This window comes from Silurus aristotelis (genome assembly GCF_946808225.1).
Source record: "Silurus aristotelis genome assembly, chromosome: 18".
Classification (NCBI taxonomy): domain Eukaryota; kingdom Metazoa; phylum Chordata; class Actinopteri; order Siluriformes; family Siluridae; genus Silurus; species Silurus aristotelis.
This window is the reverse complement of record NC_139591.1, coordinates 21,398,696-21,415,860: the sequence shown is the minus strand read 5'-3', so window position 1 is coordinate 21,415,860 and position 17,165 is coordinate 21,398,696. Positions and strand designations below refer to the sequence as shown.

Sequence of the window (17,165 nt, the reverse complement as noted above, 5' to 3'; positions counted from 1 at the left end):
AGGCTTCATGTATCGTTTTCTTTCCTCAGCAATACTTTCATGCAGGAGGAAACGGGTTAAAAAAGGCCTTCCTGGAGAAGAGCGCCGAGCTTTTGTCACTCCGTCACGCCCTCTCCCTTTATACACAGACCACCGATACGCTCATCAAGACCTTCGTCACAACACAGCACGCTCAGGGTAGGACAGGGTTTTTCCATGTTGTGTCAAACCTCGTTACTGCACTTCTCTAAAAGATCACTGTGCTGCTGTTGAGTAGTGAAGCTGCTTCAGCCAGAGACACTATTCAGACAATACTGTGATAAAGTGTTTAACAGATTGTTTTAAAGCTCCACCCACATCCTCTTACTTTAGTCAAAATGGTATTTGGGAAAACAATTCAGCGCTTAGTTATAGAACAACGTATTTGTTTGCACACCGTTGTCCCACACTAGATGGATGGATGGATGGATGGGTAAGAAGAAAGGATGGATGGATGGATGGATGGGCAGATAGATGGAGGGTTAGTAAGAAATGATGGACGGACGGACGGACAGATAGATCTGCTTTTCTATTTCTGCCTCTTTTTTCATCTTTACCTCACTGTGAGGTGTCTCATCTTTCCTCATCTGTCCTGACTCAGCTCCTTATGCTCTCGAGCTGTCTCTCGCATAGTTTTTCCTCATGTTCTCTGCTTCTTCATGACTGTCTTGTACATTGTGCTCTGTTCCGCTTTCCGTTTCTTCTTGCCGCTTTTCTGCCGTAGTCCATGATGGGAAAGGGATAAGGATTACGTCTAGCGAGAAAGTCCAGCCATCCAAGGGTAGGTGCTAATCTGATGGATGTTGAATCAATAAAAACCCCCTTATATAAACCACCAACCCCCTCCTCCTCATCCCCACCCCACCCCTAACTTTAATTCACCTACAGCCCGTGTTGTCATAAGTGTGCTCCTCTATCGAAACCCTCTTACGATGAATTGAAATGCAGTCTGTGAGATTTTTATGATTGCAGGGCAAAATCGATGGAGAAATAGGTTTGTCTCAGTCTCTGGCACTTCATAATGGTTTGAGTTTAGATTGTCTGCAGGATGTCTGTCTTTTTTATTCATTTATTTTTAGCCATTACACACACCTGAGCTCTCATTGATGTAAATGGAAATATCATCAACTGGACTGACAATGTGTGTGTGTGTGTGTGTGTGTGTGTGTGTGTGTGTGTGTGTGTGTGTGTGTGTGTAGGCTCAGGTGTGGATAAACCAGTGGGAGAGGTGTCCATTCAGATCGATCTGTTCACTCATCCAGGCACAGGAGAGCACAAGGTCACAGTTAAAGGTCAGAATGTATATATATATATATATTACACACACACGTATATGCATATAAATAAATATACATATATTACATACACTATCTTAATAGTAGACCAGTGGTGGCAAAAATACACACATCCTTCACTCTAGTAGAAGTGCAGATACTCATGTTTTAAAAGACTCTGGTAAAAGTTAAAGTTCTGACTGCACTTTTTCCCTCAAGTTAAAGTAAAGCAGTTTGTACTCTCACATGTACTTCAGTAAAAACGAGTCATTATTACTACCTGTTTTAGTGTCACACTGGTAACTGAACCTTACATCATATATAAATGAGCATTCAGCTGTTAAATATTCAATTCATTTAAATGTCGTTCCTTCTCCGTGCTCAGTGGTAGCGGCGAATGACCTGAGGTGGCAGACGTCCGGAATGTTCCGTCCCTTCGTGGAGGTGACGATGATCGGGCCGCACCTCAGCGACAAGAAACGCAAATTTACCACCAAATCCAAGAACAACAGCTGGGCGCCCAAATTTAACGAGATTTTCCACTTGTGAGTAAAAAGTGTTCTTTTCAGATAATTAGTGCCTCCTTGCAGGATTGTAACGAGCCAGAAGACCCTCTGTTTGCTGCACTGCTTTTTCAAACATTTCATAACATGCACCTTACTGACCGAAGGACACATTTAGTCCCAAGATTTCCAGATTTGTGTTCATTTAATTAAAAGGTTAGTAAAGTTGTAGTAGATGTAGATCTTTCACTCCAACCCATTTAAAGCATATCTCCATGGAGCTGACTTTAGTGTACAGGATTATTGAAATGCTGGATCAGGTTTGGTTCTTCTTTTATGCTCCAAGTTTGTGCTGACAGTTTGAAGAAGAACCACAAGTGGCTGGAACGATCAGGTGTCCCAATGCAATGCATTATGTAGCTACAATGTTGTTAACTAGAGTCTGAGAATTTGAGCTTCATGGCTGAGTGCTGTCAATCAAACTTGCTCATTAACATATTAGGCCACACCCACCAGAACAGTTTTCTTTTGGTGTTTTAGTTGAAGTTTGACATTGACAAATTTTTATTTTAAATGTTCACATTCGACACTTAATTGTGTGTGATTTTGTGTGTGTGTGACAGTATTCTGGGTAACGAGGACGGACCGGAGTGTTACGAGCTGCAGGTGTGTGTGAAGGACTACTGTTTCGGCCGAGCAGACCGCATCGTGGGCATCGCAGTCATCCAGCTGCAGGACGTAGCTCAGCGAGCGAGCTGCGCCCTCTGGTGTCCGTTGGGCTCGCAGGTGCACATGGACGACACGGGGCTCACCGTGCTGCGTATCCTTTCCCAGAGATCGGGAGACGAAGTAGCCAGAGAGTTCGTCAAGCTGAAATCGGAAACCCGCTCTGCCGAAGAGGGGAGATGAGAACTTCACCTCGGAGAAGGGATAAAGTATAAATGAGTGATGACACGCTTTTTATAAGTATTGGAAGGATCCACGGGTTAGGAGGTTCTCCTGTATAGGTCCGGTTCCCTGTGTTATTGAAGTGGAGGAATTAAGGACACGTTTGCGAGAACCTCCTGCATTCCTCAGATGTTTTTTTTTAAAAGCAAGCAGTTTTTTGATCTCTTTATCTATCTTTCTCTTTGTGTCTCTCTGTGTGTCTCTACAACTTGTGATATATCTCAGTCACTCTTTTACTTTTTTTAATGTTTTGGCCTACTGTATATGTGTATATAAGTGTGTGTGTGTGTGTGTGTATGAGCCTCAAACAGTCCAATACGCAGAGTTCCAATTTCTAACGTGCACTTTTTCACTACCCGCTGTTTCACCACCGTTTCACCACCGTGTCTGTATAAATGCCTTTTTTCGTCGAATGTGTCAAAATTTGAGGAAAAATACAACCGTTGTTTTAAATGAACACAGTCGGATGAATTGTTTTGTATTTAAGGATTTTACATGTTTCTCTCTGAATTATGCGGTACATGAACCCGAACCTAAAACCTGCTGTTGTCTGATCACTAACTGTGTGCCTTCTGAACTACGTACAGGTTGTGTGTCAGACGACAGACCTGTGGAATTAAAGAAGCCTTTAATACTACTACTGTATTAAAAATATCGTTTTAAATGTGTCACTTTTAGGGCCCACCAAGTAAAACACCAACACCACTGTTAAAGCGAGGTCCAGTATATTGCAGGGGCGGGGCTTATTTCTAGTATGTGACACATCATTTTTGTCAAAGTTATCTATGAAACTGTATAATTTTATATATCCGGAAACATTACAAATCACACTTTTAACCTGCTTCATCGATATTATAAGAAGTGTTCTGTATTAAATGCGAAGGATTTCCCTCTGTGATCGCGCTCTGGCTCTGTACGAGATCACGAGATGAGCCGTGTTTGGTACATTTATTTTCAGTGAGATGTTGTGTTTGTTAATAAAATGTGTTGGTAAAAGGAAAAAGTGCCAAATGAATAAAATGTGTGAGGACAAATTTTGCATTTGGTGCAGTAATTTATAATATATCCGTAGACATCTGTCAACTGATAATGGATTCCTAAACCAATACCGATAGCTAGGTTGGATCATACTTGCCCATAACTGATGAAGCAACCGATATTTTTTTTTTTTTTTATGGATACTGGAGAAAAAAAAAGACAAACATAACAGACTTTTACAAAAATAAATATTAAATATATGAATAAATATTGAGGTTTGTTTAAACTGAAACAAAACCAAAATAATAACTGTTCCATTCAATATGAATTGTAGCACCCTCAAGGATCAACGAACGCACGATGTAGAGTCATAAAACAGGGTTTATTCTGATCTTGACAACCCGTGAGAACTGCTCACAAAAGAAAACAACAAAAAAAAAACAAGATATTAGAGCTTGTTCTTATCCAATGTTACAACTTCGTTGATAAGACATTAATCACAGAAAAAACATTTAAAGAACACAAACCTCGTGAGCTGACATCCCGGAGGCGCTAAATAATCCTTTATCTTCTTCTCTATCTTCTTTCTCTCTTAATTCTTAATTTTATCTTGAAAAATGGGCTCGGGCAGAAACCCAAACATAAACAATTGTACCCGCTATAATCTACCAGTAGATGGCGCAAAAGAGCACGCTTGGACACAGCGCAATGGGACATTAAATGCTAATACTGTTACATGAATAATAATAATAATAATAAAAAAAATAAAACACTTTAACGAACAGCACATAGTGTTTGTGATTCACCTCTAGAGGCCACTATCTTACTGTATAATGCAACCCGGAAAAACTACCGCTATTGATTTTTGCTGATAGTTCCAGCATTTAGCTATGGGTGCTGATGAATTGGAAAACCGATGGACCAATCGTCCTCTAAATAGCACGATTGTCATGCTGGAAAACATTTGGGTCTCTTAAGGGAAAATTGCCTGCTTGTTTAAAGAAAAGACAATTGCTTATTTTAAATGCTAAACCAAACAATCCATGCAAATATAATGCAACATGTCAGTATAAATAATCAAATTCTTAAAATGATGGGCTCAAAATGTGGTGTAAAGTCATGACACAATATCCAGTGAAGCCCATTTTAGATTCACTACACAACGTGGGAAGGCTCAAATGGAGTGAATTCTTTATGCAAGGCCATTAAATACATTTCCAGGAAATGGAGGTTTGTTTTTTAAAGGACATGGAGAACTACGATTCATCCAAAAACCATCCCAAAAAAGCATTTACACAAGATCCTCATTGGTAGATCCTTTCATTTTCCAGTCAGCGCTAGTTATGGTCTCATCCCTCTTTGCCTCTGTTTTCGTGCTCCTTCCTCGCTGCCAGAGTCCAAAGATCACGCCATTGTTTGCTTTCTGACTGTAGCAGCCATGTTTTATTGCACTGTTCGGCCTCCTCTCTCCTCCTGACCCCACCCTCGAGTCCTTACTCCTGTATGCACACCTGCTTGGTTAAGTGTGTTCAGTTTGTTGAATGTGTTGCATTGTGGGAGCTGCAGTTCACCTCCAGCCCAGTGTGTGCGGAGGATCGACGAGGTTTCCTCAGGAGCATGGGACGTTGGTGACTTAGGTACGTGTCTGAATTTTGGGTGGATTATGTTTGTGTTTTGTTGAAGTTTTTGTGGATCTTGAATTCAAGTTTATTTTATTTGTAATAAAAAAGCAGCTTGTGATAGAAATAGCCAGCTTCAGGAGATACTGGATTTTTAAAGAAATGATTTGGAATAAAAAAAATCAATCTCTCATCTAGATGTATTCAGAGATGTAGAAAAATCTCAAGCAATATGGTGCTGGTTATGGAAAAACCTACCTTTGATATCTCACACAGGTTCACCAGACTCTGTTTAACTCTAATCAATCATTAACAGAGCAGCTTTTTCTCTTCCATATACAGAATAATAGGTAAGAATCGTATAACATTCTGACTACATGTGTCACAAGGTGCTAGTTTAGTTGTCCAACTGTTTCTACAAAGTATATTTAAAATGTGTGTGTCTGAAAGAGGTGTGTGTGATGGGGGGTGGGCTGTATGAGTAGTGTTTCTAGACTACCAATGTCACACATAACTGAATGTCAGTGAACTGTTTCAGGTTTCTCTGACACACCGGCAGTGTTTAAAGTCATTTGAAATGCTAATGATGTTGATTATTAGCTTTATTAACTTTGTTTTGTTAACTTTTTTCGGTATTTCTTCAGTCAGTTTGTACCAAAAATATGCATTATAAAGAGTTTAATGCAAAATAATTTTTTCCGTCTTCAGGACCAGTCGGACCGAAGGGTTTTTAAAGAGATAAGACGAGATAAAAGGACGGAAACGAGGTGTGTGTAGGTGTAGAGAGAGAAACGGAGAGCGGGAAAGAGTCAGGTCTCAGGTCTAATGTTCAGGTTTATGGCTTATGTGTGTTATTGCTTCTGTAATTTGCACCCATCTCAAAGGGCTCAGTCAGGAAAATCAGACGTCTGATGAGATGGATAACAGATGGATAACGGATAACGTAACAGATGGATAACGTAATATGGTTTTTAGTTTTTATACAGTAGATTAATAATATAATTAAGACTGCTGAATGAAATGAAATGAAATAAAAGTGAATAGTAACCTGATCTGGACAAGATGAGGTTCATGAAGCACTAATTTATAGAGTATCTGTTCATCATGGCACCTGTTTGTGCATGGATTTATTTATTAGACAGCAAGTGAACATTTCTTCCTCAAAGTTGATGTTAGAAACAGGAAAAATGGGCGAATTTGAGCAAGTTTGACAAATTGTGACGTCTAGACGTCTGGGTCAGAGCATCTCCAGAACTGCAGCTCTTGTGGGATGTTCCTGGTCTGCAGTGGTCAGTATCTATTAAAAGTGCTCCAAGGAAGGAACAGTGGTGAACCAGCAACAGGGTCACGTACGGCCGAGACTCATTGATGCACGTGGGGACAGAGGCTAGTCCGTGTGGTCCGATCCAGCAGACGAGCTCCTGTAGTTCAAACTGCTGAAGACGTTCATGCTGTTAATGCTCAATGGGTCACAACTGTTTTGCAGCAAAAGGGGACCAACACAATATTAGAAAACTTCACTTATTTTAATTTTTTTATATTGGGTAAGAGATGGTACCAGGATTCACTATGGAAAGAAGGAAGGTGGTTGAAACAATGTGATGATCTAGGTGGTGATCTAATGATAAACTAGCATGTTCTACTGATATTCACCTTGAGGTTACTTCAAAATGTACCACCTACTTAAACATTGCTTCAGATTAATTTTCCCCATCAAAATGCTCCCTGCTACACTGCAATCATTATCCAGGAATGGTTTAAGGAACATGATGAAGAGTTCAAGGTGTTGACTAGGCCTCCAAATTCCCCAGAATAAAATTTGATTGAAGATTAGTGTTTCAAACAAGTCTGGAGAATGATTTCTTAAAACTTACAGAATTTCAGATATTTGTTAGATACCACCGGGCAGTGGTCTTGTGAAGTCCAGGCCAAGCTGGAGGTACACACTTGTATCGGACATCAATGGATGCTGTTGTATTCAATTTTCACTTCAACTAGGAGACCCAAACCTGATCCAGCATGGCAATACAAAGCCAACTCCATGAATATATGCTTTACATGGGTTGGAGTGGAAGATCTCCTGATCTGGAACCTGTTTAGGATGAATGTGAATGTGAAATACAGTGTAAATGTACATCACTGTCTCATTAACAGCGCTGTACTGATAAGACCCACGGTTATAAAATGTTCTCCTTTTCTGGTTTATTATTAACTACATGGAGAGTGGAAACATACTAATAATGTCCTGATCACCTCGCAGACACGTCTCTTCTGTGTGTCTCTGTCTCTCACACTCTCTCACACACACACACACACACACACACACACACACATTTGCCATTCAATGCGGCTGTTATAATTGAAAATCATTATATTCATTAATTTCCAAACTGCGCTTGGATGTGCATGTTGGATCGTTTTTTTGTGAAACAGAATAAAATTGAAAATGCTTTATGATACACTGTATGAACAAAAGTTTGTGGACACCTAAGCATGAGATTCAAATTTGCTTTTTTGAGCATCCAATTCCACATTTATTCCCCATTCGCTGTTATAATAACCACTTGTGTGCTTGTGGGGATTTGTGTTCTTTCAGCCACTAGATCAGGTGCTGATGTAGGTAAGAAGGTGAGGAGGTCTGGGGAGCAGTCAGTGTTCACATTCATCCCAAAGGTGTTCCATAGGGTTGAGGTTTCACTCCAACCCATCTCCATAAAGCTGGCACAGGGGAATTGTCATGCTGGAACATGTTCGATGCTATCGCATCCAAAGACGTCTTATATTCTTGTATGCCTCTAACTGTGTGGTAACAGTTTGGAGAAGAACTACATATGGCTGGAAAAGTCAGGTGTCCCAGTACTTTGGTCCATATAGTGTGTAAAATAAGAAGTTCTACACCTGGAATTTGCTGCTGCTCACACTGCTACTGTCAAACCTGCTTTTCTAGCAGCACTTTCTGTCCAATTAGAAATCCAGCCAACAACAGTATCTCAGAGTTCACAACCTTCCTACTAAACAGTCACGGTTGCAGAACCTGAACTGTTTCTCATATTCTCTTTAGCATGCTGCTGGATGTGTAGGAGGAAAGATGGGCTCTGTGTTGTCACTGTGTGGTGTGAAGAAGAAGAAACAGAACAGACAGGGTATGTCGTCCTCATCATCATCATCATCATAATCAAACTCACATCAAACTTTTCTATTAGACATTTGTTATACAGAATAGTATAATTAATTCTGCCCCCTACCTGGTCCCACTCTAACCCATTGTACTCCATCCTGCCCCACCCTGTCCCACTGTACCCCATCCTGCCCCACCCTGTCCCATTCTACCCCACTCTACCCCATCTTGCCCCACCCTGTCCCATTCTACCCCACTCTACCCCATCTTGCCCCACCCTGTCCCACTCTACCCCACTGTACCCCATCCTGCCCCACCCTGCTCCACTCTACCCCACTGTACCCTATCCTGCCCCACCCTGTCCCACTCTACCCCACTGTACCCCATCTTGCCCCACCCTGTCCCACTCTACCCCAATGTACCCCATCTTGCCCCACCCTGTCCCATTCTACCCCACTCTACCCTATCCTGTTCCACCCTCTACCAACTTCTACTACTGTAGATTATCTATGATCTCTGAATATGTTGCTTTTGTTTATGTTATATTATTTATTATTTACCCCAGACTGGACATTTTGAAGAAAAGACCCCAATATTATTTCCTTTTACTTCTGGATGTTAGATTGAAATATTGTGCACTTTAGTGCATTGATCATATTTGGTATTGTAAAATTAAGATTATTCCACCCTGTGTGATTAAACTATTCTTTTCTCTTTTTTGTGTTGCTTTTAACATTAATGCAAAAGAGGAACAGAGGTGTATCATAACACATTTGTTTTTTCCATCACCATTTAAAAAAGGAATAATACAGTAATTAAACCAATATACAGAAACGTTCCGCTGTTATTTTGTTCCCATGCATTGAGCCGTGGCCTTTCTGTTGATTCTGCTGATTTTATTGTCATGCTGTTTTTCGTGTTGCACAGAGGAAAGACACCTGCGAGCAAACGACAGAGAATTTAATCTCTCCTTCAAATATGCTGTAAGTATAGATCACCACAGACGAATACTATTCTCTATAGGGTGTGTGTGTGTGTGTGTGTGTGTGTGTGTGTGTGTGTGTGTGTGTGTGTGTGTACTGTATGTAAGTGTGTTATTATGTCTCTGCAGAACAATGCCATCAAAACCTCGAAATACAACATCTTCACCTTCCTGCCACTCAATCTGTTCGAGCAGTTCCAGCGTCTGGCAAATGCCTACTTTGTCTTTCTGCTCATCTTACAGGTGAAATCCACACTGTGTGTGTGTGTGTGTGCGTGCGTGCGTGTGTGTGTTAAACTCGTTGAAATCATGAACAGTTTATCAGTTTGTACATTTTTATGATTTTTTTGGTAATTTATATTTTATATTTTTATAGTCTGAATATAAATATTAATTTAACAAAATAGATGAAATATAACTATTTCGTTGTATTATATCCAATGTAATTATATACAATTTAATTCTTTCATTAAATTTCATTGATTTAAAAAATGATATATTTGTAAAAAATTATTATGAATAAATGAATACATATTTTTCTAATACTTTTTTATATTGTACATTATCATGTTTTTTCTTTTCAAATAATATATTTTTTTATTTATACATGTACATATTTTTCATTAATATAGTTTAATTTGAACTTTCTTGTAGTATTTTTTAATGTTGTCACCATTTTTCTTATATACATTTTTTTAACATACTTTCTGCACAATTGTAAAAAAATATTTTAAACCCATAAATGATATGCACTAAATAGCAAATAGTTTGTAGACACCTGACCAAGACAGAGTTATGTGGTTTTAAAACATGCCATTCAACAATTTTGTCCTTATTTATAGTTTTAATAACCTCCACTCTTGTAGGAAGATGTTCCACTAGGTTTTTTGTGGAGACTTGTGGACTGCAAGGGTGTTAGTAAAATCAGGTAGTGATGTAGGGGAGAAGGTGAGGAGGCCTGGGGTGCAGTCTGCGTCCACATTCACCCCGAAGGTGTTCGATTGAAATTGAAATCAGAGCTTTATAGCAGGAGATCTTTCACTCCAACCCATGTAAAACATATCTTCATGAAGTTGTGCACAGAGGAAATGTAATCCTACTGCATCCAAAGACGTCACGTACGATTGTGTGCCCCCAAGTTTGTGTAACAGTTTGAGGAAGAACCACATATGGCTGGAAAAGTCATGTGTCCCAATAGTTTTGGAGGAATAGTGTATATTATTTATGTATTAATCAAATGTTATTCACTGGTTTATAGTGTTTGTTGTGATGTTTATGGTGTTTGTGTGTTGCAGTTGATTCCGGCGATCTCGTCTCTATCATGGTTCACTACAGTGGTGCCGCTGCTCCTGGTGCTGTGCATCACACTGGCCAAAGACGGTTCAGACGACATCGTAAGTGGTGTTTGTGTTACTTGACTGTCTCGCATTCTTCTAAAACTATCTTAAATTGTCTCACTGAGATTCACCGGCTCCATGAGCAAAAGCCAACCGTAGCATACAAACACTTATATAATGCACAGTTAAAAGATTGGTTAAAAGATAACTTGAGATATAAGATATTAAGATATTTGAAAAAAAAAAACACTATGAAATATAACAGGATTTTAGTTAGGATTATGTACCACGGCTCACAGAGTCTGGTTTCTCTCAAGGTTTCTTTCTCATTCTCATATTTCTTTCTTACTACTGTCACCACTGGTTTGGTCATTAAGGAGAAATGTTTAGTCTTTATTTTAAGATATACATTTTTTATCTGTTTAATTCTGTAAATCTGCTTGGGACACGTTTCATTGTTTAACACACTATACATAGTGAATTGAACTGAACTTTGATTTACAGAAATGTCATAATTAGACTTTACTCCTCACACACCCTCTGAAAAAACTCTGGTGTTTGTCCCCTTCGTTTCTGTTGACAGAACAGACACAGAAACGACAGACAGGTGAACAATCGCAAGGTCAACGTCCTCATCGACGGACAGTGAGTTTCTGCTGTTGCAACTTCATACCCATGCGATTATTACGCATCACAGCCAGGAAAGTGAAGAATCAGGGTTTAGACGTGTTTTATTTCGGCCAGAGAAACAAACAAGTGGCGATTCGACGTGATCAAAGTGATTTAAACGTGTACTTACCAACAAAAAAAGATTCAGATTTAATCTCATTTTTGATGTTATATTTTGACTTAAGAATTGGAAAATAAAATAAAAATTTGAATAAAACAACAACTGTTTGTATAAAATGTATTTATTTATCATAGAATTAATTATAACAGATTAATTATTTGAAATTACACCATAAAAATTCCAAGCTTAATTGATATAACCTATATATATATATATATATAAAAAATAGATTTTTTTAATATTCATTTATAAATGTGTGCACGTGTAGATCATATAATGCGTAACGTAAATAATGTAATCATAAAATATATGTTAACAATTATACATTATTAGTAATAGTAATATAACAAATTATTATAAAATATATGAATTATTATTATTATTATTATTATTATTATTATTATAATTATTATTATTATTATTATTATTACAGACTGAGGACTGAAAAGTGGATGAATGTCCAAGTAGGTGATATCATCAAGCTGGAGAACAACCAGTTTGTCACGGTGAATATTCACACACTTGTACACACTGTCTTCATCAGTTTCTCATTCATGCCCTCTCATTATTCCCAATATTCCCTCGTTCCTCTCTCCCCTGCAGGCCGATCTGTTGTTACTGTCCAGCAGTGAGCCTCTAAACCTCATCTACATCGAGACAGCTGAACTGGACGGGTCAGAAATGGTTCACTGCACATAAATAAAACTTCTTGTAAAAAGCCTCAATATCCTCACATACACTTTTCTTCTCTCTCAGTGAGACCAATCTGAAGGTGAAACAGGCTCTGACAGTCACAGGAGATATGGGAGATAACATTGACAGACTGGCAGCTTTTAATGGTGAGTCCTACACAAAGGTGTCATGAAGCCTGTGTACAGACTGCATAGTGTATCTGGTCACGGTGAGATCATGTAGTTCCAGGAGAGCTCGTGACAGGGTGCACACGTGGTCAGAAAAGCAGAAAGGTCACGTACGTGGTCAGAATGTGAAGGTTGGTGCTCCCTGTGACTGTGCGTGCAGCCTTGTGCTACCATACAAAACTGGTCTCGAAACTTTTTGATACTATCTTGTAGGAACACTTTAACACTGTTTAAGTTGTAAAATGTAGAGATGCCCGAATACCTGAATAAATGGTGTCAATCGGGTCTTTACTCCTAAACTCAATGAAACTCTTCACCTGGTCACTACACCACATTATTTTATATTTGAGAGTGTGTATATATATTTCATACAATACTTTCTTCTCATCCTTCTCATCCATAATGAGTGATATTAAGTGTAGGGTTACTATTACTGGTGTTCTATGTGTGTGTGTGTGTGTGTGTGTGTGTGTGTGTGTGTGTGTGTGTGTGTGTGTGTGTGTGTTCTGGGTGTGTTTGTTCAGGTGAGGTGCACTGTGAGGCTCCCAACAACCGCTTGGATAGGTTTACAGGAACGCTGAAGGTGCGTGGTGAAACGTTTGCTCTGGATAACGAGAGGATTCTGCTGCGAGGCTGCACGCTACGCAACACAGAATGGTGTTTCGGCCTTGTGCTGTTCGGAGGTACACAACACGAGTCGACCTCATGGCAGTGCTTGTTATTACTTGTAATAAATAAAACAAACATCAGACGTTATAATGGATAGGATTTTTATAAGTATAAATATATATTACACTCAAACCAAAAAAACTGCTGACTATGATTAACTATGGAACGAGAACATTATGAATACAGTACAGTACATTTTCCCTTCATTTGAGCTAGGAGACCCAAAACTGTTCCAGCATGACAATATCTGTACACTTAGCCAGCACCATGAAGATCTGCTTTACGTGGGATGGAGTGGGAGATCTCCTGCTTGATCACCCTATCAAACAAACTTTGGGATGAATTGGAAATCTGTCTTCACCCCAGGAGATGTTTTTGGTGAAACATCTTCCCAGAAGGTTATTGAAGGTTATTATAAGAGAAAATGGGGCCATCTGAAGATTCCTTACCTCCAAAAAAAAGACGCAGACTACATGATGATTACATCTAGAGATGTAACAGCTCCAGTTGGATACCACAACGTTTAACTCGATTATTTTTTAGTTTAGTTTAATTAGATGTTTTACCTCATACTCCATATTACATTCATTCATCTATCTATCTATCTATCTATCTATCTATCTATCTATCTATCTATCTATCTATCTATCTATCTATCTATCTATCTATCTATCTATATATATATATATATATATATATATATGCTCACTGTAGGATAAGTAACAGTGAAAAAACATTTCACCACATCACATTACAGATGTAATATATTCTTGACAAACACTCATGAACCGTGACAAAAAAAGATTGTAAAATTATAATGCACTGGATTCTCAAAAGAATAAGTTTTGAATATGAGATGCACATATTTAAAGAGGACATTTTATGTCTTTGAAATTATATTGTAAGGATTCCTGTCAACCAATGACCACTATGCCTTTTAAATTATTCAGATTATACTATTATTCAGAAATCTTTCCATAGTGTTATTCTCACCTAAATTATAACTTATTGCATAGTAGCTGAATGTTAACTAAAGTACAGAGTTCCTCAGAAAAGCAGAGATCACTTGACCTTGAACGTTGACCTCCTGTAGATGTACTTCTCAACTTTCTGAACCCGACCAGGTCCTGACACTAAGCTGATGCAGAACTCTGGGAAATCTATATTCAAGCGTACGAGCATCGATCACCTGATGAACGTCTTGGTCCTGTTTGTGAGTAATTTTGACAACTTGCATTTGGTCTTAAGAGGATTATAATGTGGAAGGTTTTATATTATTATTATTATAATCTCGCCTAATATCCTTCAGATTTTCGGCTTTTTGGCGTTTATGTGCACTGTCCTGGCGATTGGAAATTCGATTTGGGAGCATCAGGAAGGTACATCGTTCACAGCCTTCCTCCCTCGCCAAGACGGAGCGGACGCCAACTTGTCCAGCTTTCTGACCTTCTGGTCCTACGTCATTATCCTGAACACAGTCGTGCCCATTTCACTCTATGTAAGGTCAGTCTGCAACCTTGATTCCTGTTACTTGCAATGACAGTGTGGATTTAAAGACAAAATAAAGACAGAAATAACTAAATAAAAGTCAGACTACCATCTTTAATGAAATCTTTACAACATGAGAATCCAGAGAAAAAATGTATTATTTAATAATTGGGAACATTTAAAAATAAATTATATGCCTTGTGTATATATATATATATATATATATATATATATATATATATATATATATATATATATATATATATATAAAGTTGTTTTTTTAATGATACTTAACAAAGAAACAGAACAAAAAGTAAAAGAAGGTTGCACAATAATACTGTATGGTATCTATGAGACTTTTTCTTTTTAATCAGACAGGGGTCTCCGTGTTCCTACGCACTGATTTCTGTACTGATAAGTGTGATCTGATCATATTTTTGGTTTTGCTTATTCCCTCGGATTTCTCCCTATGCAGCGTTGAGATCCTCCGACTGGGAAACAGCTACTACATTGACTGGGACAGGAAGATGTACCATGCCAAGAGTGACACTCCAGCCCAGGCCAGGACCACAACTCTGAATGAAGAGCTGGGGCAAATCAAATACATTTTCTCAGACAAGACGGGTACCTTAACTCAGAACATCATGACCTTTAATCGGTGCTCCATCAACGGAAAGTCATACGGTGAGACAATGAGATTGTTCAGATTTTTATTGCGCATTACTGCCAATGGTTGCTCAATGGTTACAGTTCTGGGTTACTGATTAGAAAGTTGTTGGTTCATGTCTCAGCATTGCCATGATGACACTTTTGGGCCCTTGAGCAAGGCCCTTAACGATGACTCAGAGCTCTGGCCACAAATGGTTTCCATTTTCTTTTCCTAACTTCCTATTAAACTTCTTATTAAACTTCCAATTAGGGAATACTACATAATTTAAACTGGCCCATGGATTATAAGTGACAGATGGTGTATACCGTTTTTTTTAGCTTTAACCTGTATAATCTTGATAAACTGGTATTTTTTTTCTTCTCCAGGTGAAGTTGTGGACTTTGTGGGACAGAGGGTAGAGATCACTGAGGTTGGTAACAAATGAAATTAGATTTTAAATTTTTTCTTATATCCCTAAATTGCATCTGCTTCTCAGTTTCATAGCATTTAAAAGAATTTGAAGGCAACTACTTCTCTCTATCTCTCACTCTCTGTTCTCTGTTTCTCATATGTAGAAAACAGAAACAGTTGATTTTTCATGGAACCTACTAGCTGACCCAAAGTTCTCTTTCCACGATCATGCTCTTGTTGAGGCAGTGAAGCTGGAAACTCCAGAGGTTCAGGCTTTTTTCAGACTGCTAGCACTGTGCCACACCGTAATGCCTGAAGAAAAAACAGAGGGTAAGACAGCGCCATGTGTTCTATTTTACATTTAGGGCAGTGTGCCCCCTTATTCAATATGACCTACAAAAAAAACATTAAAGTCCCCATCAACAAATCCATTCTGATGCAGTTTAATTACACAGACTAAGAATATCATCAGTATAAAACACTGTTGTGAGAGAAAATAGTCAGAATTAGTGTTATAGAGAATTAGAGAATAGTGTAGTATATGAGATGTACCCTTTGTTCCTCTTCAGGTCAGCTGTACTACCAGGCTCAGTCTCCTGATGAAGGAGCTTTAGTCACTGCAGCGAGGAACTTTGGCTTTGTGTTTCGCTCTCGCACCCCCGAGACCATCTCAGTGGTGGAGATGGGGATCCACACCACGTACGAACTTCTGGCCGTGCTAGACTTCAACAACGTCCGCAAGAGGATGTCTGTAATTGGTGGGAAATTCATTACTGTATATAATTTTTAGGAGTCAAATTTACATTACTCATACGTTTGAGCAACATTAGCAAAACATGATCACTGACACCTGTGTAAAAACCTCTTCTTCGTCTTCTTTCGGCTTTTTCCACTAGGGGTCGCCACAGCGGATCATCCGTCTCCATACCCCCCTGTCCTCTACATCTGTCTCTTTAACCCCTAACTACCTGCATGTCTTCCCTCACCACATACATAAACCTCCTCTTTGGTCTTTCTCTTTTCCTCCTTCACTCTGTCACTCTTCACTCTCATCACTCTGTCGATCCCAATTCTGTTTCTCCAACCTCTTTCTCTTTACGCTTTCCTCCTTTTACCACCACATCTCTTTGTCTTCCATTTTATTTCCAGATGTCACACCAAGTACCTTTCTAGCTGTCTCCCTTATCACTTCTGCAGTAGTTCTCCAATCATCCAGCACCTCCTCACCAACAACGAGCTCTTGTCTGACCTCTTCCCTGAAACTCACACTACAGTCTTCCTCCTTCAGTTTCCACCATCTTATTCTTACCTGTGTAAAAACAAACTCTTTTTTTTTTTTTTTTTTATTACAAACTTTATTCCGACTAATGGGAGTCTAAAGAAAGAAAGAAGAGACCACAGAACACAATTTACTGATCATTATTGCACAAATTGCTAATCTCTCTCTATACCCATGTGTGTTTCTGATATATACTTAGCATGAGCTTTAAAGATACATGATCACATTTATAATAAGATTAG

The 17,165-nt window shown here is 38.8% G+C and overlaps 2 protein-coding genes and 1 long non-coding RNA gene across 4 annotated transcripts in view; 2 read left to right on the top strand and 1 right to left on the bottom strand.

Moving 5' to 3' along the window:
• Window positions 1-3,777, top strand: part of LOC310741139 (protein unc-13 homolog B-like) — an 81,815-nt gene extending 78,038 nt beyond the window's left edge. The window contains exons 36-40 of one of the 2 annotated variants that reach the window (XM_083568672.1): window positions 30-177; window positions 743-799; window positions 1,218-1,310; window positions 1,678-1,837; window positions 2,419-3,777. In XM_083568672.1, the coding sequence (XP_083424798.1) occupies window positions 30-177; window positions 743-799; window positions 1,218-1,310; window positions 1,678-1,837; window positions 2,419-2,704 (744 nt within the window). In that variant the 3' untranslated portion in view covers window positions 2,705-3,777. The remainder of the gene's footprint in view (window positions 1-29; window positions 178-742; window positions 800-1,217; window positions 1,311-1,677; window positions 1,838-2,418) is intronic. The other variant, XM_083568673.1, reaches the window with a different exon arrangement.
• Window positions 3,778-4,084: 307 nt separating this feature from the next.
• On the bottom strand, window positions 4,085-4,324 carry LOC310741005. Its single transcript, XR_014537814.1, has 2 exons — window positions 4,249-4,324; window positions 4,085-4,131 (listed from the first exon to the last, which is right to left on the bottom strand). It is a non-coding gene; the product is annotated as an uncharacterized lncRNA (long non-coding RNA).
• Window positions 4,325-5,206: 882 nt separating this feature from the next.
• Window positions 5,207-17,165, top strand: part of atp8b5b (ATPase phospholipid transporting 8B5b) — a 20,224-nt gene continuing 8,265 nt past the window's right edge. The window contains exons 1-16 of the mRNA XM_083568680.1: window positions 5,207-5,358; window positions 8,402-8,483; window positions 9,386-9,441; window positions 9,570-9,683; window positions 10,736-10,834; window positions 11,361-11,422; window positions 12,001-12,073; window positions 12,171-12,241; window positions 12,324-12,406; window positions 12,952-13,110; window positions 14,221-14,309; window positions 14,406-14,599; window positions 15,060-15,268; window positions 15,620-15,663; window positions 15,809-15,974; window positions 16,214-16,402. Coding sequence (XP_083424806.1) covers window positions 8,429-8,483; window positions 9,386-9,441; window positions 9,570-9,683; window positions 10,736-10,834; window positions 11,361-11,422; window positions 12,001-12,073; window positions 12,171-12,241; window positions 12,324-12,406; window positions 12,952-13,110; window positions 14,221-14,309; window positions 14,406-14,599; window positions 15,060-15,268; window positions 15,620-15,663; window positions 15,809-15,974; window positions 16,214-16,402 — 1,663 coding nt within the window. The 5' untranslated portion in view covers window positions 5,207-5,358; window positions 8,402-8,428. The remainder of the gene's footprint in view (window positions 5,359-8,401; window positions 8,484-9,385; window positions 9,442-9,569; window positions 9,684-10,735; window positions 10,835-11,360; window positions 11,423-12,000; window positions 12,074-12,170; window positions 12,242-12,323; window positions 12,407-12,951; window positions 13,111-14,220; window positions 14,310-14,405; window positions 14,600-15,059; window positions 15,269-15,619; window positions 15,664-15,808; window positions 15,975-16,213; window positions 16,403-17,165) is intronic.